Source organism: Trichosurus vulpecula, chromosome 5, assembly GCF_011100635.1.
Source record: "Trichosurus vulpecula isolate mTriVul1 chromosome 5, mTriVul1.pri, whole genome shotgun sequence".
Lineage (NCBI taxonomy): Eukaryota > Metazoa > Chordata > Mammalia > Diprotodontia > Phalangeridae > Trichosurus > Trichosurus vulpecula.
The window spans coordinates 193,917,557-193,936,737 of record NC_050577.1 but is presented as its reverse complement, the minus strand read 5'-3'; the positions used below and the strand labels follow the sequence as shown (position 1 = coordinate 193,936,737).

At 38.4% G+C, this 19,181-nt stretch overlaps 1 protein-coding gene across 1 annotated transcript in view; it reads right to left on the bottom strand.

The window, feature by feature from the left end:
• Positions 1-1,515: 1,515 nt before the first annotated feature.
• The window catches only part of COPS7A (COP9 signalosome subunit 7A), a 33,733-nt gene continuing 16,067 nt past the window's right edge, over positions 1,516-19,181 (bottom strand). The window contains exons 4-8 of the mRNA XM_036759807.1: positions 4,495-4,583; positions 3,841-4,043; positions 2,970-3,075; positions 2,614-2,765; positions 1,516-2,322 (exon numbers count right to left, since the gene is read on the bottom strand). Coding sequence (XP_036615702.1) covers positions 2,283-2,322; positions 2,614-2,765; positions 2,970-3,075; positions 3,841-4,043; positions 4,495-4,583 — 590 coding nt within the window. The 3' untranslated portion in view covers positions 1,516-2,282. The remainder of the gene's footprint in view (positions 2,323-2,613; positions 2,766-2,969; positions 3,076-3,840; positions 4,044-4,494; positions 4,584-19,181) is intronic.

The window sequence follows — 19,181 nt, the reverse complement described above, 5'->3', positions numbered from 1 at the left end:
CATGCAAAATTTGTGAGGCGTCCTTCCATCTAGCGGCAACTTCCTTTTGTGTCCTGGTTTCATTTTATTATGAGAATGTGAATATTAATGCCACATACTGATTTGCTGATCATGTTTATAGCCTACAACTGTCATTCTTAGTACCCTCTGCCCCTTTTTCCATCACTTCAGTAGTAGAAGGGGTTTGAATAAGACTGAAGACCATTTAAAATTTTCATTTGTTTATGGATGCATGACCAAAATATTCATTATCATTTTTCCTCCTCTCTCTACGTCTTCCCCAACTATTTAGGAGGTGAAGATAATATGCTTCAAGTTGTGGGTTTCCAACATAAAGAAACCAGAAGTACTCACATATAACTGAGTCTCTGGCTATTTTTTAGAGCTCACAATCCAGAAACACCATGACCCTAGTCACTTTCCAGAGCAGTCATGTCCTATCCTTTATGGCCCTCAAATGATTTGCAAACCAAAGCTAAGTCATGTATCCTAAGCTCATCAAAGGCAAATTAGTCTCAATTTCCCTGGAATGTAAAGATTACCCTCAGAGAAAGTAGAGGACCCAAATCCAGCTCCCAAAGTATCCCCTTCAATAGGGTCATACACTATAGCCATTTGATGTTAGCAAATTAGGAGACCATTAGAAGTCATTAGCTGATGTATAATAATCAAACTTGATCTGGGAGAAGAGATGAGAAAATGTATCACCCTCCCTTCTCTGCAGAAGTGGGCGACTATGGGTATGGAACACTGCATATACTGTCAGGTGGTTAATACGTTGGCTTGTTTTGCTGAACTTCCTTTTCTCTCTTTATTTTTTATTCTTTGTTACCAGGGATGACCCACTGGATAGTGCAGGGAATAGAAATATATTCAGAAGTAGAAGTAAAGTAAAAATAAAAGATGTCCAAAAAAAACCCCAGGTCATTAGCTGAGAGTGATCATTTGCTGCAGGTAGAATATGAAAGGGAGATAAGGTGAGAGCCATAGGGCTGTCAAAGAGAAAACTGGGGGATAAGTGGAGGGAGATCATATAGTTCTAACCTCCTCCTGAAGAATTCTTTCTTTTCAATAGGGAAAATGAAGGTATGAGAGGAGAGAAAGAATAAAGCTAAAGACAGAGTTGGAACAAAAAGCTCAGAGCTTTAACTGAATGTTCTCGCTATTCTCCCCTATAGTAGGGAGCTTCCCTTAGTCCAGTTTTTAACACAAGCCTGGGCTGGGGTAGGTGGGTGTGAAGATGTGTGAACCCCTTTTTCCTTCCAATTTTGTCACCAAGATAATCAAGATCTCTTTCCTCCTAGATTCCCCTAGAGATCAGGATCCTGGTCCATCTATCATTCCCATGAGGCTGTGCTGGACTCTAGTTTACTGTCCCTCAGTGTCCAGTCTTGAGGCTCTCCACAGGACTCTCTATCCTTTTCTGCACTAGGCTTTGGTGAGAGTAAATGCTGAGAGTTAATGATTCTTCTCCTACAAAAATTCCATAACAGAGGAGACTGAACTCTGGAGAGATTCATAGATAGATGCTCTTAGATTTATTTGTCATTTGTGTCTGTGTATACACACACATACACACACACACACACAGACTTTTTTTTTATACAATCCATATCCCACCCCTCCAAGGAAAATCAAATAATCCTTTGAAGGGCTTTGTTGGGCTTTCCCAGGATGCCCAGTGGTAGGCAGGAAACCTCTTCCAACATTACCTCAAGCCGCAGCCATCTCTATGGGTTCTGGGGTTGAGCCAGGCAGCAGTGCTCCTGAGGAGGAAGTAGGGACAGGAGGAAACAATCCCAGAATGTCCAGGATTACAGGGGGTGGGTTTCCCAGGAGAACCCTGGGATAAAGGATTGGCTCCCAGAATTCCCAAGGGAAAGAGAAAGGGCAGGAGAATCTAAGGCTCTTTGGATACCCCCAAGAGAGTCAAGGGGCAACAGGGAAACATTCATGCAAGGGTTAGAGGTGTTGGAAGAGGGACACACAAATGACATGCACAACCCCAGACACCCAACCAGTTACAGATACAGACAAGGACACACCCATAAAGGCCTTGGAGAAGGGGAAGAATACGCACACAAAATAAGGTTATACACAACATGGGGAAAGGAAGAGAAACATGGCCTATACTTGCCCCCTTTCAAGGAGGTATAAATTAGCCATGGGGGTTGGGGCACGGAGAGGCTAGGGCTCAGACCTAGGGAAATGGGAAGTGGGGCATGATTCCCAAGGGGCTGGCAGTCAGTCCCCACATCCCCCAAGGTGAAATGACAGTCCTTTCAGTTTGATTTGGACCAGATCTTGGCGCTGCTGCGTAGCCTAGTTCAAGGAGAAAAGAGAGACTGATCATGAAAGGAAACTTCCAATCCTAAGGCCTCCCCCAAATGACTGATTGGAGGAGCCAGAATCCTTGGGTTTAAAGCAGGGGTGGAGAACCTGCAGCCTCGAGTCCACATGTGGCCCTCTAGGTCCTCATGTGTAGCCCTTTGACTGAATCCAGACTTTACAGAACAAATCCCCAAAAGGATTTGGTTCCCCACAAGTTCCCCACCACTGGTTTAAAGCAACCACAACCCCTGGCAATATGGAATTTCTATCGGCTAGGCTCACCCTTTTCCCTTAGAAGCCTTCTTGCTGGGCTGGCGCTGGTTGGTGCCTGGGGCAGGCTCTCTCAGCTCTGTCAGATGTTGCTCTGGATCCTGGGATGTTGCTGCTGCCGCTGCTGCTGTCGTTACCTTGATGGTTTTCTTCAGGTTAGCCACCTGCCAAGGTAGGAGGGATGGTATCATCCCACTCTGAACTTAGCTCTCTGCTCACCACTTTCCACAGCTAAATTCACTATCCCAACACTCTTGTACAAATCTAACTGTCCTTCATACTCCAAGATACGCAGCACAGGAGTTAGAAGAACTATTTATACATAGCCCCTTCCCTAGAGCCTGTACCCTACTTCATACTCTACTCACCTCACTCTCAATCTGCTGCTTCAGGCCCAGCTGTTGTTCTTTATGCTGGTTGGCACGGCTCACCTGCTCCTCAATGCCTGATAATACTACTTCACAGCCCATACACCTGCAGGAAAAAAGAGGGGGAAAAAGTGTTCCAGGAGTATTGCTGGGGTCAATGAATCACAGACTTAGTTTGAAGAGAACCTTGGGTTCTGGGATCTAAACCTTTGGAAGGTCCCACATTTTGAATTTTAGCAGTATCTCCCTGAGTCACCTGGGGAGACCACAAAATCCCCTAAGAGAGGCAGGGGGATGAACCCGTATGCAAAAAGAGAAGGGGTACATTAAAGGACAGACAGTGAAGGGGAAATGGGGCAAGGGATACTGAAGGGAAAGAGGAATAATATGGGTCCCTGGAGATAAGATGAAATCAGGGGGTATACAAAAGAAGAAACACGGATTAGGGGTATGGTAGAGAGAAATCCACGAGAATCAGGAGGGCTACAGCAAAGAGATGCTGAAGGGTGAGTAAGACTTCAGGGCTGAGTGACTGAAATTTGTGACAAGTTATTTCTCATGTGGCACCATTTCTGCCCCTTTGCTCCAACCATCATTTCAGGGACTCTGGGTCTAAATCACAGTTCCACGCCATCTCTTTTCCTCTCCTGATACTATTCCTTTCATAGTGATCAGGGAAGTAATGAGACATCTCCCTATGGCCAGAGTCTTTAGCTCCACTGGTACATGCGGCTCTTTCACCTACTCTGGTTCAGCCATCTCTGAAATCCATTCTTTCTGCTCCGTCTTGGTGGACCAAACCCCTTTGTCAGTTTCATCAGAGAGATGATGTATCAATAACAGTCCATACTATTACTGGATAAAGTCTCACCATTCCTGGAGGGTCTGAGCGATGGAACTGAGGTCCTGGCGCTGAATGTCACGCCCAATGCTATAGTCTACTTCAAGCCGCTGGTTCCGCTGATCCAGGGAGCCTCGAAGCACATCTGCATACACAGCCTCAATCACAAGGTCCTCTAGCTGCCGCACATTTCGTAAAGCTAGTGCTTCTAGAAGCACCGCATATGGAATACACTGAAATCATAAGAATGGGAAGAAAGGATAAAAAAGGGATATAAATATCCTAAAGGAACCTATTTCCCATCTGGTCTGCTCTGTCATCCCCAATACAGAAGCTGAAAAGAAAAGAAAGGGGACTCACCCCACCTCCTCCACTCCCTTAAGAAGTTGGGGGTTTTTAACCTTCCTTTTATATCCCCCTCTTGCCTGTCTATTTGTCTAGGACATCAATCCCACAAAAGCTAAGTCCTCATGTAGTCTACAGAAGTGGGAAGTTAAAGGGTCCTCAGTCTACCCTCCTGTATGGGTGTGTATGATGAGAAATATCATGAGAAAAATGAAAATCACAGTTGGGTCTGAGATTCCCTTACTGCAACATGCTTTCTATAAGAGGGAACACAAAAAACATCATACCAGAAATACTGGTGAAGGGGGATGGAGCGGTGGGGTGGTACCAACAACCTACCTTCACCTTGGCAGCCAGTGTGACAACTGATAGATGTCGAAGCTTGTTCTTTTGGGCCTCTGTGAGGGGGGGCAAGTTCCGTGCTTCAGCTAGAAGAACAAAAGAACAGTTTTAAAGCACATTCTATAAGGAGATATTACGGTGACAGAGAAGCTTAAGACTTAAAGAAGACAGTTACTTGAAAACATCTACAAGAAAAGACTCAAAGAAAAATGCAGACTGGACACAAGCTCCCTAGAACAGTTAATGAAGGAGCTAAAAATTGATCCTAAAAACCATATGAATGATATAGTATGAAAAGAGAAGTAACAAAGAAATACAAAAATCTCACTGGAATCTGATGCTAGTGTGGACCTAAATGGCAGAATAAAGGCAGGGAATTGCCTAAGCTCTCCCAAATTCCCCTCCAAACAACTTTAGAATAACACCTCAAAAATTAATTCTGGAGCAGCAGAATCAACCAAAGGACGGGGTGAAACAATTTTCCAGCCCAAGACAACTTAGAAGGTCAACAGAAAGTCTCTTTCATTGGGGTGAGAGTGGAATGCAGTGCAACATTGGCAGTAACTGGCAAACCAGCAGCAGGCTAGGCCTGGAACACAGGCCTTGGGGACAACTGAGTTGGTGGCAGCAACTTCCAGAGCTCTCAGACCAAAAACAGTAAGGAGGCAAGACAACTGGTCAGAAGAAGCCTACAGGAGACCCTTTGATGGCACTGGGTACAGCACTCTGTTGCATTGCCCATATGGAGATCCAGGTTGCAGGCCTGGGTTGCAGTCACAGGACAAGGAGAAGCACTAGCACACTAGAGCTTGAAGCCACAGGGGAGTAGGGACCCTAGTCACAGTTTCAGGGTGGAAAAATAGTGCCCGTGGTTGCTCACAGACTAGAGCATAGGCCAGAAGAACAGTGACCACACCTCTCAGATTACACCACCTTAGAAGAACTGGAAACTTACAGGTCACCAGAATTAGTTCTGAAACCAGTTTCCTCTCCACCCCAGGAAGAGAGCCTTAACTTTAACATAAAGTTAAGTAAATAAATAAACTATAAAAATGAGAAAACAACAACAACAAAAAAGAACCTGCTCACAGAAAGTTACTATGGTGACAGGGAAGCTCAAAACACAAACTGAGAAGAGTACAACAATGTCAAAACAGCTACACGCAAAACCTCAAAGGAAAATATGAATTGGTGTTAGCTGCAAAAAGAATTCCTGGAAGAGCTCAAAAAAGATTTTTAAAATTAAATAAGAGAGGTAGAGGAAAAAATGGGAAAAGAAATGAGAAAGGTGGAAGAGAATCATTAATAAAGAGTCAACATCTTGGTAAAAGTAGCACAAAAAATGCAAAAAGACGTACAAAAATTCACTGAAAAGAACTCTTTAAAAAGTAGAATAGTCCAAATGGAAAAAGAGGTACAAAAACTCACTGATGAAAAAATTGCTTAAAAATCAGAATTGGTGAAGTGGAAGCTAATGACTCCACAAGACATCAAGAAACAATAAAATTGAATCAAAAAATGAAAAAAAAAAAGAAAATTGGAAATAACTCATTGGAAAAAACAACTGGCCTGGAAAATAGATCTAGGAAAGAGAATTTTAAAATTATTGGATAACCTAAAAGCCATAGTGGAAAAAAAAGCCAAGACATCATATTTCAAAAACTTAAGGAAAACTACCCTGAATCAGAGGATAAAACAGAAATTGAAAGAAGCAACCAATCACCTTCTAAAAAAATTCCCAAACGAAAACTTCCAGGAATATTATAGCCAAATTCCAGGACTCCTAGGTCGAGGAGAAAATACTGTAACAATCAGAAAGAAAAAATTCAAATATTGTGAAGCCACAGTTAGGATAACACACAATTTAGCAGCTTCTATGTAAGGATTGACTTGGAATATGATATTCTGGAGGGCAAAGGAGCTAGGATTACAACAAAGAATCACCTATCCAGAAAAACTGAGTATAATACTTCAGGGGGAAAAACTGATACTTAATGAAATAGAGAACTTTTACGTATTCCTGATGAAAAGACCAGAGCTGAACAGAAAACATGATTTTCATATACAAGACTCAAAAGAAGCAAAAGAGACATTATAAAGCATTCAATAAGGCTAAACTGCTGATATTCCTATATGAGAAAATGATACTTACAACTCCTAAGAACTTTATCATTACTGGGGGAGTTAGAGGGAATATATGATATATATGTGTGTGTGTATATGTATATACACACACACATATATATACACTTATATATATGTGTGTATATGTATATACATATATATATATACACACACAAATATATGTGTGTATGTGTGTGTGTGTATTTATGTATGTATATACACAGAGTGTACAGATATAAGTTGAAAAAATAAAATTAAGGGACAAGAAAGAGGGATGCACTGAGAGAAGGGGGAAGGAAGAGGTAGAATGGGGCAAATTATCTGACATAAAAGAGGCATGAAAGAGTTTTTACAGTGAAGGGGGGAAGATGGGAGGGAGGTGACTGGCAACACTTGAATTTTACTCTTATCAGAATTGGCTGAAAGAGGGAATAACATACATGCTCAGTTGGGTATAGAAATCTATCTTTACCCTACAGGGAAGTAGGGGGAGAAGGAGATAATAGAAGGGGGGACCTAACAGAAGGGTGGGCAGATTGGGGGAGGCAGTGGTCAGAAGCAAAACACTTCTGAGGAGGAACAGAGTAAAAGGACAGAGAGAGAGAGAAGGATAAACAGGAAGAAAAACAGGATAGAAGTAAATACATAGTAATCATAACTGTGAATGTGAATGGGATGAGCTCACCTATAAAATGGAAGCAGATCTTAGAGCTGATTAAAAACCAGAATCCTGCAATATGTTGTTTACAAGAAATAAATGAAGCAGAAAAAAACATACAGAGTAAAGCAAAGGGGAGTGGAGCAAAATCTATTATATTTCAGCTGAAGTAAAACAAAAGCAGGGGTAACAATCATGATCTCAGACAAAGAAAAGGCAAAATTAGATCTAACTAAAAGAGATAAGCAAGGAAACTACATCTTGTTAAAAGGTAACACGGACAATGAAGTAATATTAATATTAAACATATAGGTACCCAATGGCATGACATCCAAAATCTCAAAGGAAAATTTAAATGAGTTACAGGAAGAAAGAGTAAAACTATATTAGTGGGGAACCTCAACTTTTCCTTCTCAGAACTAGACAAATCTAACCATAAAGCAAGAATTTTAGAAAAATTAGATATGACAGACCTCTGGAAAAAAAAAATGAATGAGAAAAGAAAGGAATATACTCTTTTTTTCAGTGGTACATGGCACATACACAAAATCTAATCATATATTAGGGCTTAAAAACCTCACAACCAAATGCAGAAAAGCAGAAATAATAATTGCACCCTTTTCAGATCATAATACAATAAAAACTACACTCAATAAAGAGCTATGGAAAGATAGATGAAAAATTAATTGAAAACTAAATAATTTGAAGTGGGTCAAAGAACAAATCATAGAAATAATCAATAATTTCATTAAAGAGAATGATCACAATAACACACCAAAATTAATGGAATATAGCTAAAGCAGTACTTAGGGAAAAATTTATATCTCTAAATGCTTACATCAATAAAATGGAGAAAAAGCAGAACAATGAATTGTGTTTGCAACTAGAAAAACAACAAATTAAAAATTCTCATTAAACACCAAATTGGAAATTCTGAAAATCAAAGACAAGATTTAAAAAAAATGAAAGTAAGAAAACCATTGAACTAATAAATAGAACTAGGAGCTAGTTTTATGGGGGGGGAAACAATAAAACAGTTAACCATTGCTTAATTTGATTGAAAGAAGAAAAACAAATTGTCAATATGAAAAATGATTCACCACCAATGAAAAGGAAATTAAAGCAACTATTAGGAGCTATTTGGTCTAATTTCATGCCAATAAATCCAGCAATCTAAGTGAAATGGAAGAATATTTACAAAAACATAAATTGCCCAGATTAATAGAAATGGAAATAGAATACCTAAGAAAAAGAAATTGAACAAGTCATCAATTAGCTCCTTAAGGTAGAATCCTCAGGACCCGATGGATTCACAAATGAATTCTACCAAACATTTTAAGCACAGTTAATTCCAACACAATATAAACCATTTGGAAAAATAGGTAAAGAAGTAGTCCTACCAAATTCCTTTTATGACACAAATATGGTGCTGATACCTAAACCAGGAAGAGCAAAAACAGAGAAAGAAAACAGCAGATCAATTTCTCTAATGAATACTGAGGTGAAAATTTTAAATAAAATGCCAGCAAAGAGATTATAGAAATATGTCACAAAGATCATACAACATGTTCCAGGTGGGATTTATATCAGGAATGCAGAGCTGGTTCAATATTGGGAAAACTATCACCATAATTGACCATACCAATAATAAAACAACAAAAATCATATAATTATATTAAGAGATGCAGAAAAAGCTTTTGACAAACTACAACACTCATTCCTATTAAAATCACTAGAAAGCATAGGAATAAAGGGAGCTTTCCTTAAAATAAGTAGTATCTATCTAAAATCATCAGCAAGTATCACCTATAATGGCAAAAAGCTAGAAAACTTCCCAATAAGATCAGGAGTGAAACAAGGATGTCTATTATCACCACTCTTATTCAATATTGTACTAGAAATGTTAGCTTTAGCAATAAGAAAAGAGAAAGAAATTGAAGAAATTAGAATGGGCAATGACAAAACAAAGCTATCACTCTTTGCAGATGATATGATGGTATACTTAGGGAATCCTCAAGAATCAACTAAAAAACTACTTGAAATAAGTAACAACTAGATGGCGGAGTAAGAAATAAGTCACTCTTACCCTCCCTTATTGTCCTCTGAAAGCCCAGAAAATACTGCCCCAGGAAAAAACCTGGAACAGCTGAGCTGGTAGTAAGATGGGGTGCAGCAGTCTTGTAGCCCAGGAAGCTTGGGGGATTAATAGGAAAGGCCCCTCTCACTCTGGGGAAGGGGGAGCAGTACAGGATAGGAGGCATCCCAGCAAGCCAGTGGCAAGCCCCACCTCAGCAAATCAGGGAGAGATCCTGAGCCCTAGGGGTTGTGGAGCAGGCAAATGCCAACACCAAGACCCCCAAGTGCCTCAGCACAGGCAGGGGAACCGACAGAAACCAGCTTGGAAAACCACCATGTGCACCAGCATTCTCCAGTAGCCAAATCTCCTGGTGGTTCAGCACAACCCTAGGAAGCACAATTCCAGGAGGCATAGCTCCAAGATGGCAGACATCCTCCAGCAGCCAAACCTTCTAGTGCTTTAAAGAAGCCTGGGGAAGCAGGTGTCTCTTAGGGGCCAGAAACCCCACCCCCACCCTAAGATCTCCAATGTTGCTGACCCCAGATCAGCACCAGATAAGCTACCAGACCTCTACAGCCTCCAGCTTCCAGCACCTGAACCCCCAGCACACAAAGCCAGTGATCAGGTCCTGGGGCTCCCAGCACAAGAAACTTGGGTCAGTGCCTCCTGCGTTCCAATAGGAGAGCTCAACTTTAAAGGCCAGAAAACAGGCAAACACCATGAGCAAAAGGCAAAAACAGACAATGACCATAGATTCTTATTGTGGTGACAGGGAAGATCAAGGCACAGATTCAGAAGAGGACAACATTGTCAATATACCCACATCCAAAACCTCAAAGAGTAATATGAACTGGTCTCAAGCCCAAAAAGCTTTCTTGGAGGAGCTCGAGAAGGATTTTAAAAGTCAAACAAGAGAGCTTGAAGAAAAATTGGGAAAAGAAATGAGAAATATGCAAGAGAAAGTTAATAGCTTGGAAAAGGAAGGACAAAAATTGACTGTAGGAAACAAGTCCTTAAAAAATAGAATTGGCCAAATGAAAAAGATTGCACAAAAACTCACTGTACAGCAGAACTCCTTAATGAGTAAAATGGGCCAAATGGAAAAGTAGGTATAAAATCTAATGGTAGAAAACATTTCATTAAAAATTAGAGTTGGGCAAGTGGAAGCTAATGACTCTGAGATATCAAGAATCAGTCAAACAGAAACAAAAGAATGAAAAAATAGAAGAAAACAAAAAATACCTCATTGGTAAAACAACTGACCTGGAAAATAGATCTAGGAGAGACAAATCTAAAAATTATTGTTCTACCTGAAAACCATGTTGAAAAAAAAAAGCCTGGACAGCATCTTTCAGGAAATCATCAAGGAAAACTGCTCTGAGGTCCTAGAACCAGAAGGCAAAACAAGTCATTGAAAGAATCCACTGATCACTTCCTGAAAGACATCCCAAATTGAAAACACCAAGGAATATTTTTTTTTTTTTTGCTTTTTTTTTGGCAGGGCAGTTGGGGTTAAGTGACTTGCCCAAGGTCACACAGCTAGTACATGTGTCAAGTGTCTGAGGCCGGATTTGAACTCAGGTCCTCCTGACTCCAGGGCCAGTGCTCTACTGACTGCGCCACCTAGCTGCCCCCACCAAGGAATATTGTAGCCAAATTCCAAAATTACCATGTCAAAGAGAAAATACTGCAAGCAGTCAGAAAGAAAAAATTTAAAAATCATGGGACCACAGTCAGGATTATGCAAGACTTTGTAGCTTCTGCATTTAAAAGATCGGAGAGTGTAGGATATAATATTCCATAAGGCAAAAGAGCTCGGATTACAACTAAGGATCAACTACCCAGAGAAACTGAGCATAATCTTTCAGGGGAGGATATGGACATTCAGCAAAATGGGGGACTTCCAAACCTTCCTGATGAAAAGACAGAAAATTTGATTTTCAAATACAAGATTCAAGAGAGGCATAAAAAGGTAAACAGGAAAGAAAAAAACAACAACATGTTACTAGTAAGAGCAGACTGTTTACATCCCTACAAGGGAAGATGACCTTTGTAACTCTTGAGAACTGAATTGTTACAACGACATTTAAAAGGGGTATACATGGACAGAGGGCATGGGTGTAAGTTGACTTTGATGGGATAATAAAAAAAAAATCTAATTAAGTGGTGAAAAGGGATTGTACTGGGAGAAGAGGAAAAGAGGAGGCAGACAAGGGTAAATTACATCCCATGAAAACACACAAAAACCTATTATAGTAGAGAGAAAGAAGGGAGGGAGATGAGCATTATTTGAACCTTGCTCTTATCAGATTTGGCTCAAAGAGGGAATAACATACCATATTTCCCCATGTATAAGACACACCCTTTTCGAAAAATTTGGGGGTCTAAAAACTGGGTGCGCTTTATACAGTGGTTGTAGATTTTTTTACTTGCATTTCCTGTTTTTTTGCGCTTGTTGTTTTTGCACTCATTGTTTCGCATGTGTTACCGGTATTTTAGGTTACGTTTTGCCATGTTCTGCCTAGAAATGGCTCAGAAAAGATTTTTGTACAGTGCCGAATTCAAGTTAAAAGTGATCCAGTATGCAAAAGTGAATGGAAATCGTACTGCTGAACATAAGTTTGGTCCTCCTCCAACTGAGAAAACAATCCGAGACTGGCTATGGGAAGAAGAAACCCTACTGAAAACACCACAGCAGAAGAAGGCCATGAGAGGCAAGTCAGCAAAATGGCCTGATTTAGAGAGGGAATTGAAGATATGGATTGAAGAGCAAAGGGCAATTGGAATTCCTATGTCCACAAAGGTGGTTTAGCATGAGGCAAGAAGAATTGCTAATGAAAAAGAAGTTACTGATTTCAAAGGAAGACACAGGTTCATGAAACAGAAGGGACTAAGCACGCGTACACGCACCAGACTTGCCCAAAAGATGCCTGAAAGCTATGAGCAGATGAATAAAACTTGAGTTCAATAACTTTATGTAATACATTTTTTTTCAAATTTCAGGCCCCAAAATTAAAGTGCGTCTTATGCATGGGAGCATCTTATACATGGGGAAATTTGGTAATCAGTTAGGTATAGAAATCTAAATTACCCTATAAGAAGTAGGAAGGGAAAGGGGAAAGAAAAGGGAGGGGGTGGATAAAAAGGAAAGAAAAAGTAGCAAGGGTAAAGGGGAAGAAAAGGGAGGGGCCTGGTAGAAGGGAGGGCAGACTGAGGGAGGCAGTTGTTGAAAGCAAAATTAGTGAGGAAGAAGAGGGAAAAAGGAGAGAGAAAAGCATAAACGTGGGGGAAATAGGATGGAGAGAAATATACAAATAGTAATCATAACTGTGAAGGTGAATGGGATGAACTCTCCCACTCCCCCATAAAATGGAAGCTAATAGCAGAGTAGATTAAGAACTATGATCCTACAATGTGTTGTTTACAAGAAACACATCTGAAGCAGAGGGATACACACAGAGTAAAGGCAAAAGGCTGGAGCAGAATATATTATGCTTCAGCTAAAGTAAAAAAAGCAGGAGTAGCAATCCTGATCTCAGACAAAGCAAAAACACTGTGTGATGATCAACTTTGATAGACTTAGCTCTTCTCAGTAATACAATGATCTAAGACATTCCAAAAGATTCATGATGGAAAACGCTGAATCCAGAGCAAAGAATATTATTTTCACTTTTTTCGTTGTATTTTCTTTCTTGTGGTTTTTCCCTTTTATTCTGATTCTTCTTTTACAACATGACTAATGTGGAAATATGTTTAATATGATTGTACATATATAATCTATATCAGATTGCTTGCCATCTTGGGAAACAAGTAGGTGAGGGAAGAAGAGAGGGAAAACAATTTGGAACTCAGAATCTTATAAAAGTGAATGTTGAAAACTATTTTTACATGTAATTGGAAAAAAATAAAATACAATCATTAAGTGGGGAAAAAATGAATAGCGGTAGGGTGAGGGAAGTTGAAGTGAGATTTTATGAATTCTTACCCAGCTTAGAATTGTACATAGATCTATCACAAGACTGATGGAATCTTTAGGTCATTTATACAGCACAGTGCTTTGCACATAATACGCACTGAATAAATGCTCTGTCTATATCTATCAATTAGTCCATCTATTCATCTATCGTCTATCATTTTCTCAACTATAAAATGGAGGAATTGGCCTAATTGACTTCATTCTAAATCTATAACTATATAGTATATGCTTTTTTTTCCCTGACTAGTCACTAGGCTTCTTGAAAGTAGTAACCATATCCTCCCTTTCTTTGTGCCATAATTTTAAGCACAGTGCTTTGTACATGCTAAGTGAACAGTAAATATTTGTTGATTGATTTAGAATCTATCCTTTCCTTCCTAGGTCAGTAATAAATCGAAATTCTTAAGAGCTAAATATACATACTAACAGAAGCTCAAGTTTAAAAAAAAAGGCTTAAGATATGTATTAGGCTTAACAAATACAACTTTAGCAAAGTCGCAGGATGTGAAATAAGCCCCAATAATCAGCATTTCTATATAATACCCACAAAGTGCAGCAGCAAGAGATAAAAAATTTTTAAATAAAACACCAGCAAAGATCATACATGACGTCCAGGTGGGATTTATACCAGGAATACAGGGCTAGTTAAAGATAGGGAAAACTATCACCATAACTGACCATATCAATAATAAAAACAACAAAAATCATATAATTTTATCAATAGATGCAGAAAAAGCTTTTGACAAAGTACAACACTCATTACTATTAAAAATCACTAGAAACAAAGCTATCACCCACAAAGTCCAGCAGCAAGAGACAGAAAAATTCCATTTAAAATAACAGTAGACAATATAAAATACTTGGAGTTCTACCCTGCCAAAACAAACCCAGGAACTATATAAACACTATTACAAAATACTTTTCACACAAATAAAGTCAGATCTAAACAACTGGAAAATTATTAATTGCTCCTGGGTAGGCTGAGCCTATATAATAAAAATGATAATTCTACCTAAGTTAATTTACTTATTCAGTGCCATACCAATCAAACTACCAAAAAATTATTTTATAGAGCTAGAAAAAATTACAAAATTCATCTGTCAGAACAAAAGATCAAGAATATCAAGGGAATTAATAGGGAAAAAATGTGAAAGAAGATGGTCTAGCCATACCAGATCTCAAACTGTATTATAATCTGGTACTGACTAATGATAGAGAATTGACTAACTTATCACTTTTTGCAGATCATATGATGATTTACTGAGGGAATCCTAGAGAATCAAGTAAAAAACTACTTGAAATAATAAACAACTTTAGCAAAATTGCAGGATACAAAATAAACCCACATAAATCCTTGGCACTCCTATACATTACTAACAAAGCCCAACAGCAAGAGATAGAAAGAGAAATTACATTCAAAGTTACTGTAGACACTATAAATATTTGGGAGTCTATCTGCCAAGACAAACCCAGGGCTTATATGAACATAATTATGAAACACTTTTCACGCGAATAAAGTCAGATCTAAATAAACGGAAAAATAACAGTTGCTCATGGTTAGACTGAGCTAAAATAAAAATGACAATTTTACCAAAATTAATCTATCTATTCAGTGCCATACCAATTGAACCACCAAAAAATTATTTTACAGAGCTGGATAAAATAATAACAAAATTCATCTGGAAGAACAAGAGGTCTAGAATATCTAGGGTATTAATGAAAAGAAATGCTAGGGAAGGTGGCCTAGCCATACCAGATACTAAACTGTACTATAAAACAGCAGTCATCAAAACTACCTGGTACTAGCTAAGAAGCAGAGCCGTGGATCAGTGGAATAGGACAGGTACATAAGACACGGTACTCAACGACCATAGCAATCTACTCTTTGATAAACCCAAAGAATACAGCTTCTGGGCTAAGAATTCACTATCTTACAAAAACTGCTGGGAAAACTGGAAAATGGTAGGGCAAAAACTGGGCATAGACCAATATCTTACACCATATACCAAAATAAAGTCAAAATGGGTTCATGATATAGGAATAAAGGCTGATACTATAAGCAACTTGGGAAAGCAAGAAATAGTTTACCTATCAGATTTATGGAAAAGCAAAGAATTCATGACACAACAAGAGACAGAGAGCATTACAAAATGCAAAATGGATAATTTTGATTATCTTAAATTGAAATGTTTTTGTATAAAAAAAGCCAATGCAACAAAGATTAGGAGAGAAGCAGAAAACTGGGAGAAAATCTTTACAACCAGTGTCTCTGATATTTATAAGAATACAAGTCATTCCCCAGTTGAGAAATGGTCAAAGGATATGAACAGGCTGTTTTCAGAGGAAGAAATTAAAGATATCTATAGGCATATGAAAAAAAGCTCTAAATCACTATTGATTTGAGAAACGCAAATCAAAACAACTCTTAGGTACCACATCTCTCCTGTCAGATTGGCTAAAATGACAAAACAGGAAAATGATAAATGCTGGAGAGGATGTGGGAAAATTGGAACATTGTTACATTGCTGGTGGAGTTGTAAACTGATCCAGCCATTCTGGAAAGCAATTTGGAACTATGCCCAAAGGGCTATAAAAATGTTCATACTCTTTGACCCAGCAATACCACTTCTAGGGTTGTATCCCAAAGAGATCACACAAGTGGGAAAAGTACCCATACATACAAAAACATTTATAGTGGCTCTTTTTGTAGTAGCAAAGAACTGGAAATCAAGGGGAGGCCCATCAATTGGGGAATGGCTGAACAAGTTGTGGTACATGAAGTTAATGGAATACTATTGTGCTATAAGAAATGGGGGAGATATGGACTTCATAATAACATGGAAAAACCTACATGATATAAAGCTGAGCGAGCGGAGCAGAACCAGGAGCCCATTATACACAACCACAGATATAGGGATTCTGTGATGACTAACCCTGACAGACTTCGCCCTTCTCAGCAATACAAGGTTTAAAGACAACTCCAAAGGACTCGTGATGGAGAGAGCTATCTACATCCAGAGAAAGAACTATGAAGTATGAATGCAGATTGAGGCACACTATTTGCTCTCCTTTTTTTCCTTTTGTTTTTTTTCTCTTTTGTTTGTTTTTGGTTTTGTTTCTTCTTTCTCCTGATTCATTCCATTGGTCATAATTCTTCTTTACAACTTGACTATTGTGTAAGCAAGTTCAATGCGAAGTTATATGTAGAAGATAGATCAGATTCCATGCCATCTTGGGCGGGGGGGGAAGAACATCTGGAACTCAAAATTATGTGGAACTGAGCACTGTAAACTAAAAATAAAAAATATTAATTACAAAAAAAAAGAGATAGAGAATTGGATCAGTGGAATAGACTGGGGACACAATACACAATAAGTAATGACCATATCATCCAGTGTTTGGTAATTGCAAAAATCTTATCTTTTGGGATAAGAACTCCATCTGACAAAAACTGCTAAGAAAACTGGATAGCAGTTTGGCAGAAACTAGGTATGACCAACATCTCACACCATACACCAAGATAAGGTCAAAAGGGGTACATGATTTAAACATAAAGGGCAACTCCATAAGCAAATTAGGGGAGCACAGAGTAGTTTACCTGTCAGATCTGTGGATAAATGAAGAATTTATGACCAAATAAGAGATAGAGAGCATTAAGGAATATAAAACTGAGAATTTTTGTTACATTAAATTAAAAAGGTTTTGCACAAACAAACAAAACGAATATAGCTAAGATTAGAAGGAAAACAGAAAACTGGTGGTGGGGGAGAGGCAGAGAAGGAATTAAAGCAAGTTACTCAGATAATAACCTCATTTATCAAACATATAGAGAACTGAGTCAAATTTATAAGAATAGAAGTCATTCTCCAATTGATAAATGGTCAAAGGATATGAGCAGGCAGTTTTCAGGTGAAGAAATTAAAGCTATCTATAGTGATATGAAACAACTCAGAGATATCAACTCACATCTATCAGATGGGCTCATATAGAAAAAGACAATAACAAACGTTGAAGGGATGTGGGAAAATAGGGACACTAATGCACTGTTACTGGAGCTGCGAATTAATTCAACCATTCTGGAGAGAAAATGGGAGCGATGCTCAAAGAGCTATAAAACTATGCATAACCAAATACCAAAACTAGGTCTGTATCCCAAAAAGATCAAAGAAAAAGGACCTATATGTACAAAATTATTTATAGCATCTCTTTTTGTGATGGCAAAAAAATAGAAATTAAGAGGATGCCCATCAATTGGGGAATGCCTAAACAAATTGTGTTATACTATTGTGATGGAAGACTATTGTCCTATAAGAAATGACAAGCAGGATGCTTCCAGAAAAACCTGGAAAGACTTACCTAAACTGATACAAAGTGAAGTGAGCAGAACCAGGAGAACACTCTATCCAGTAACAGTAATATTGTATAATGACCAACTATGAATGACTTGGTTATTCTCAGCAATTAAATGACTCAAGACAATTTCAAAGGATTTGTGATGAAAAATGTTATCCACCTCCAGAGAAAGAACTGATGGAGTCTGAATGCAAATTCATGGTTTTGTTTTGGTTTTGGTTTTTTTTTTTGGGGGGGGGGCTGTTGTGTTTTCTTTCACAACATGACTAACACAGAAATAAGTTTTGCAAGACTACAGATGTATAACCTACATCAAAGTGCTTGCTATCACAGGGAAGGGTGTGGGGAGAGAAAGAGAGAGAGAGATAGACAGCAAGAGAGAATTTGGAGCTCAAAGCTTTAAAAAAGCAATGTTAAAAATTGTTTTTACCTGTAACTGAAAAAAAATATTAAATTATCTAGGGAAAAAACTCACTGAAGAAAATAACTCCTTGAATATTAGAAACAGCCAAAAAATAGTTAATAACTACATGAGAAATTTTTTAAAAATGAAATAGTCAAAAGACTGAAAAAAAACAGAAGAAAATGTAAAATATCTCATATGAAAAAATTACCTAGAAAACAGACTGGAGGAGATATTTTAAGAATTACTGGACTACCTGAAGCCCATGAGCAAAAGAAATAGCCTATAATTTCAAGAAATCATAAAGGAATATTGCCCTGATATGCTAGAATGTAAGGGCAAAGTAGAAATGGAAAGAATCTACCAGTCACCCCCGTCAGAAAAAAAAAGGTAAAAGCCTCCCAGAAATATTGTAATCAAAATCCAGATCTCCCAGGTCAGGGAGAAAATACTGCAAGCAGCCGGAAAGAAAGAATTCAAGTACTGCAGAGCCACAGTCAGAAACACACAAGATTTAGCAGCCATCCTATAAATAAAAGGAGAGGTTAAAATACGATATTCCAGAAGGCAAAGGATTTAGGATTACAATCAAGAGTAATCTACCCAGCAAAACAGTATAATTCTCTTTTTTGGGGGGCAGGGGTGGTGGAGGTGGAGGTGGTAGAGGGGAATAGACATTTAATGAAATAGGGCACTTTGAAACATTCCTGCTGAAAAGAGCAAAGCTAAATAGAAAATCTGACATTCAAATATAGGACTCAAGAGAAATACATATATCTATCTATCTATCTATATATATATAGATAGATAGATATATGTGAGAAATTAGAAGTGATTAAACAAGGTTAAACTGTTTACATTTTTGTATGGGGAGGTGATACATGTAATTCCCTAAGAACTTTATCATCACCAGAATTCTAAGAGTCTAATTAGAAGGCCAGGTTGTGACTCTATTATGTTTGAATAATCTCAGAAAAGGAATGGAAAAGGGGAGGAGGGGGAAGGGATGCATTGGAAGAGACAGAAAGCTAGAGGAAGAATAGGGAAAATCATCTCTATAAATATGTGCATAAGGAAGAGTTTGTACAGTGGC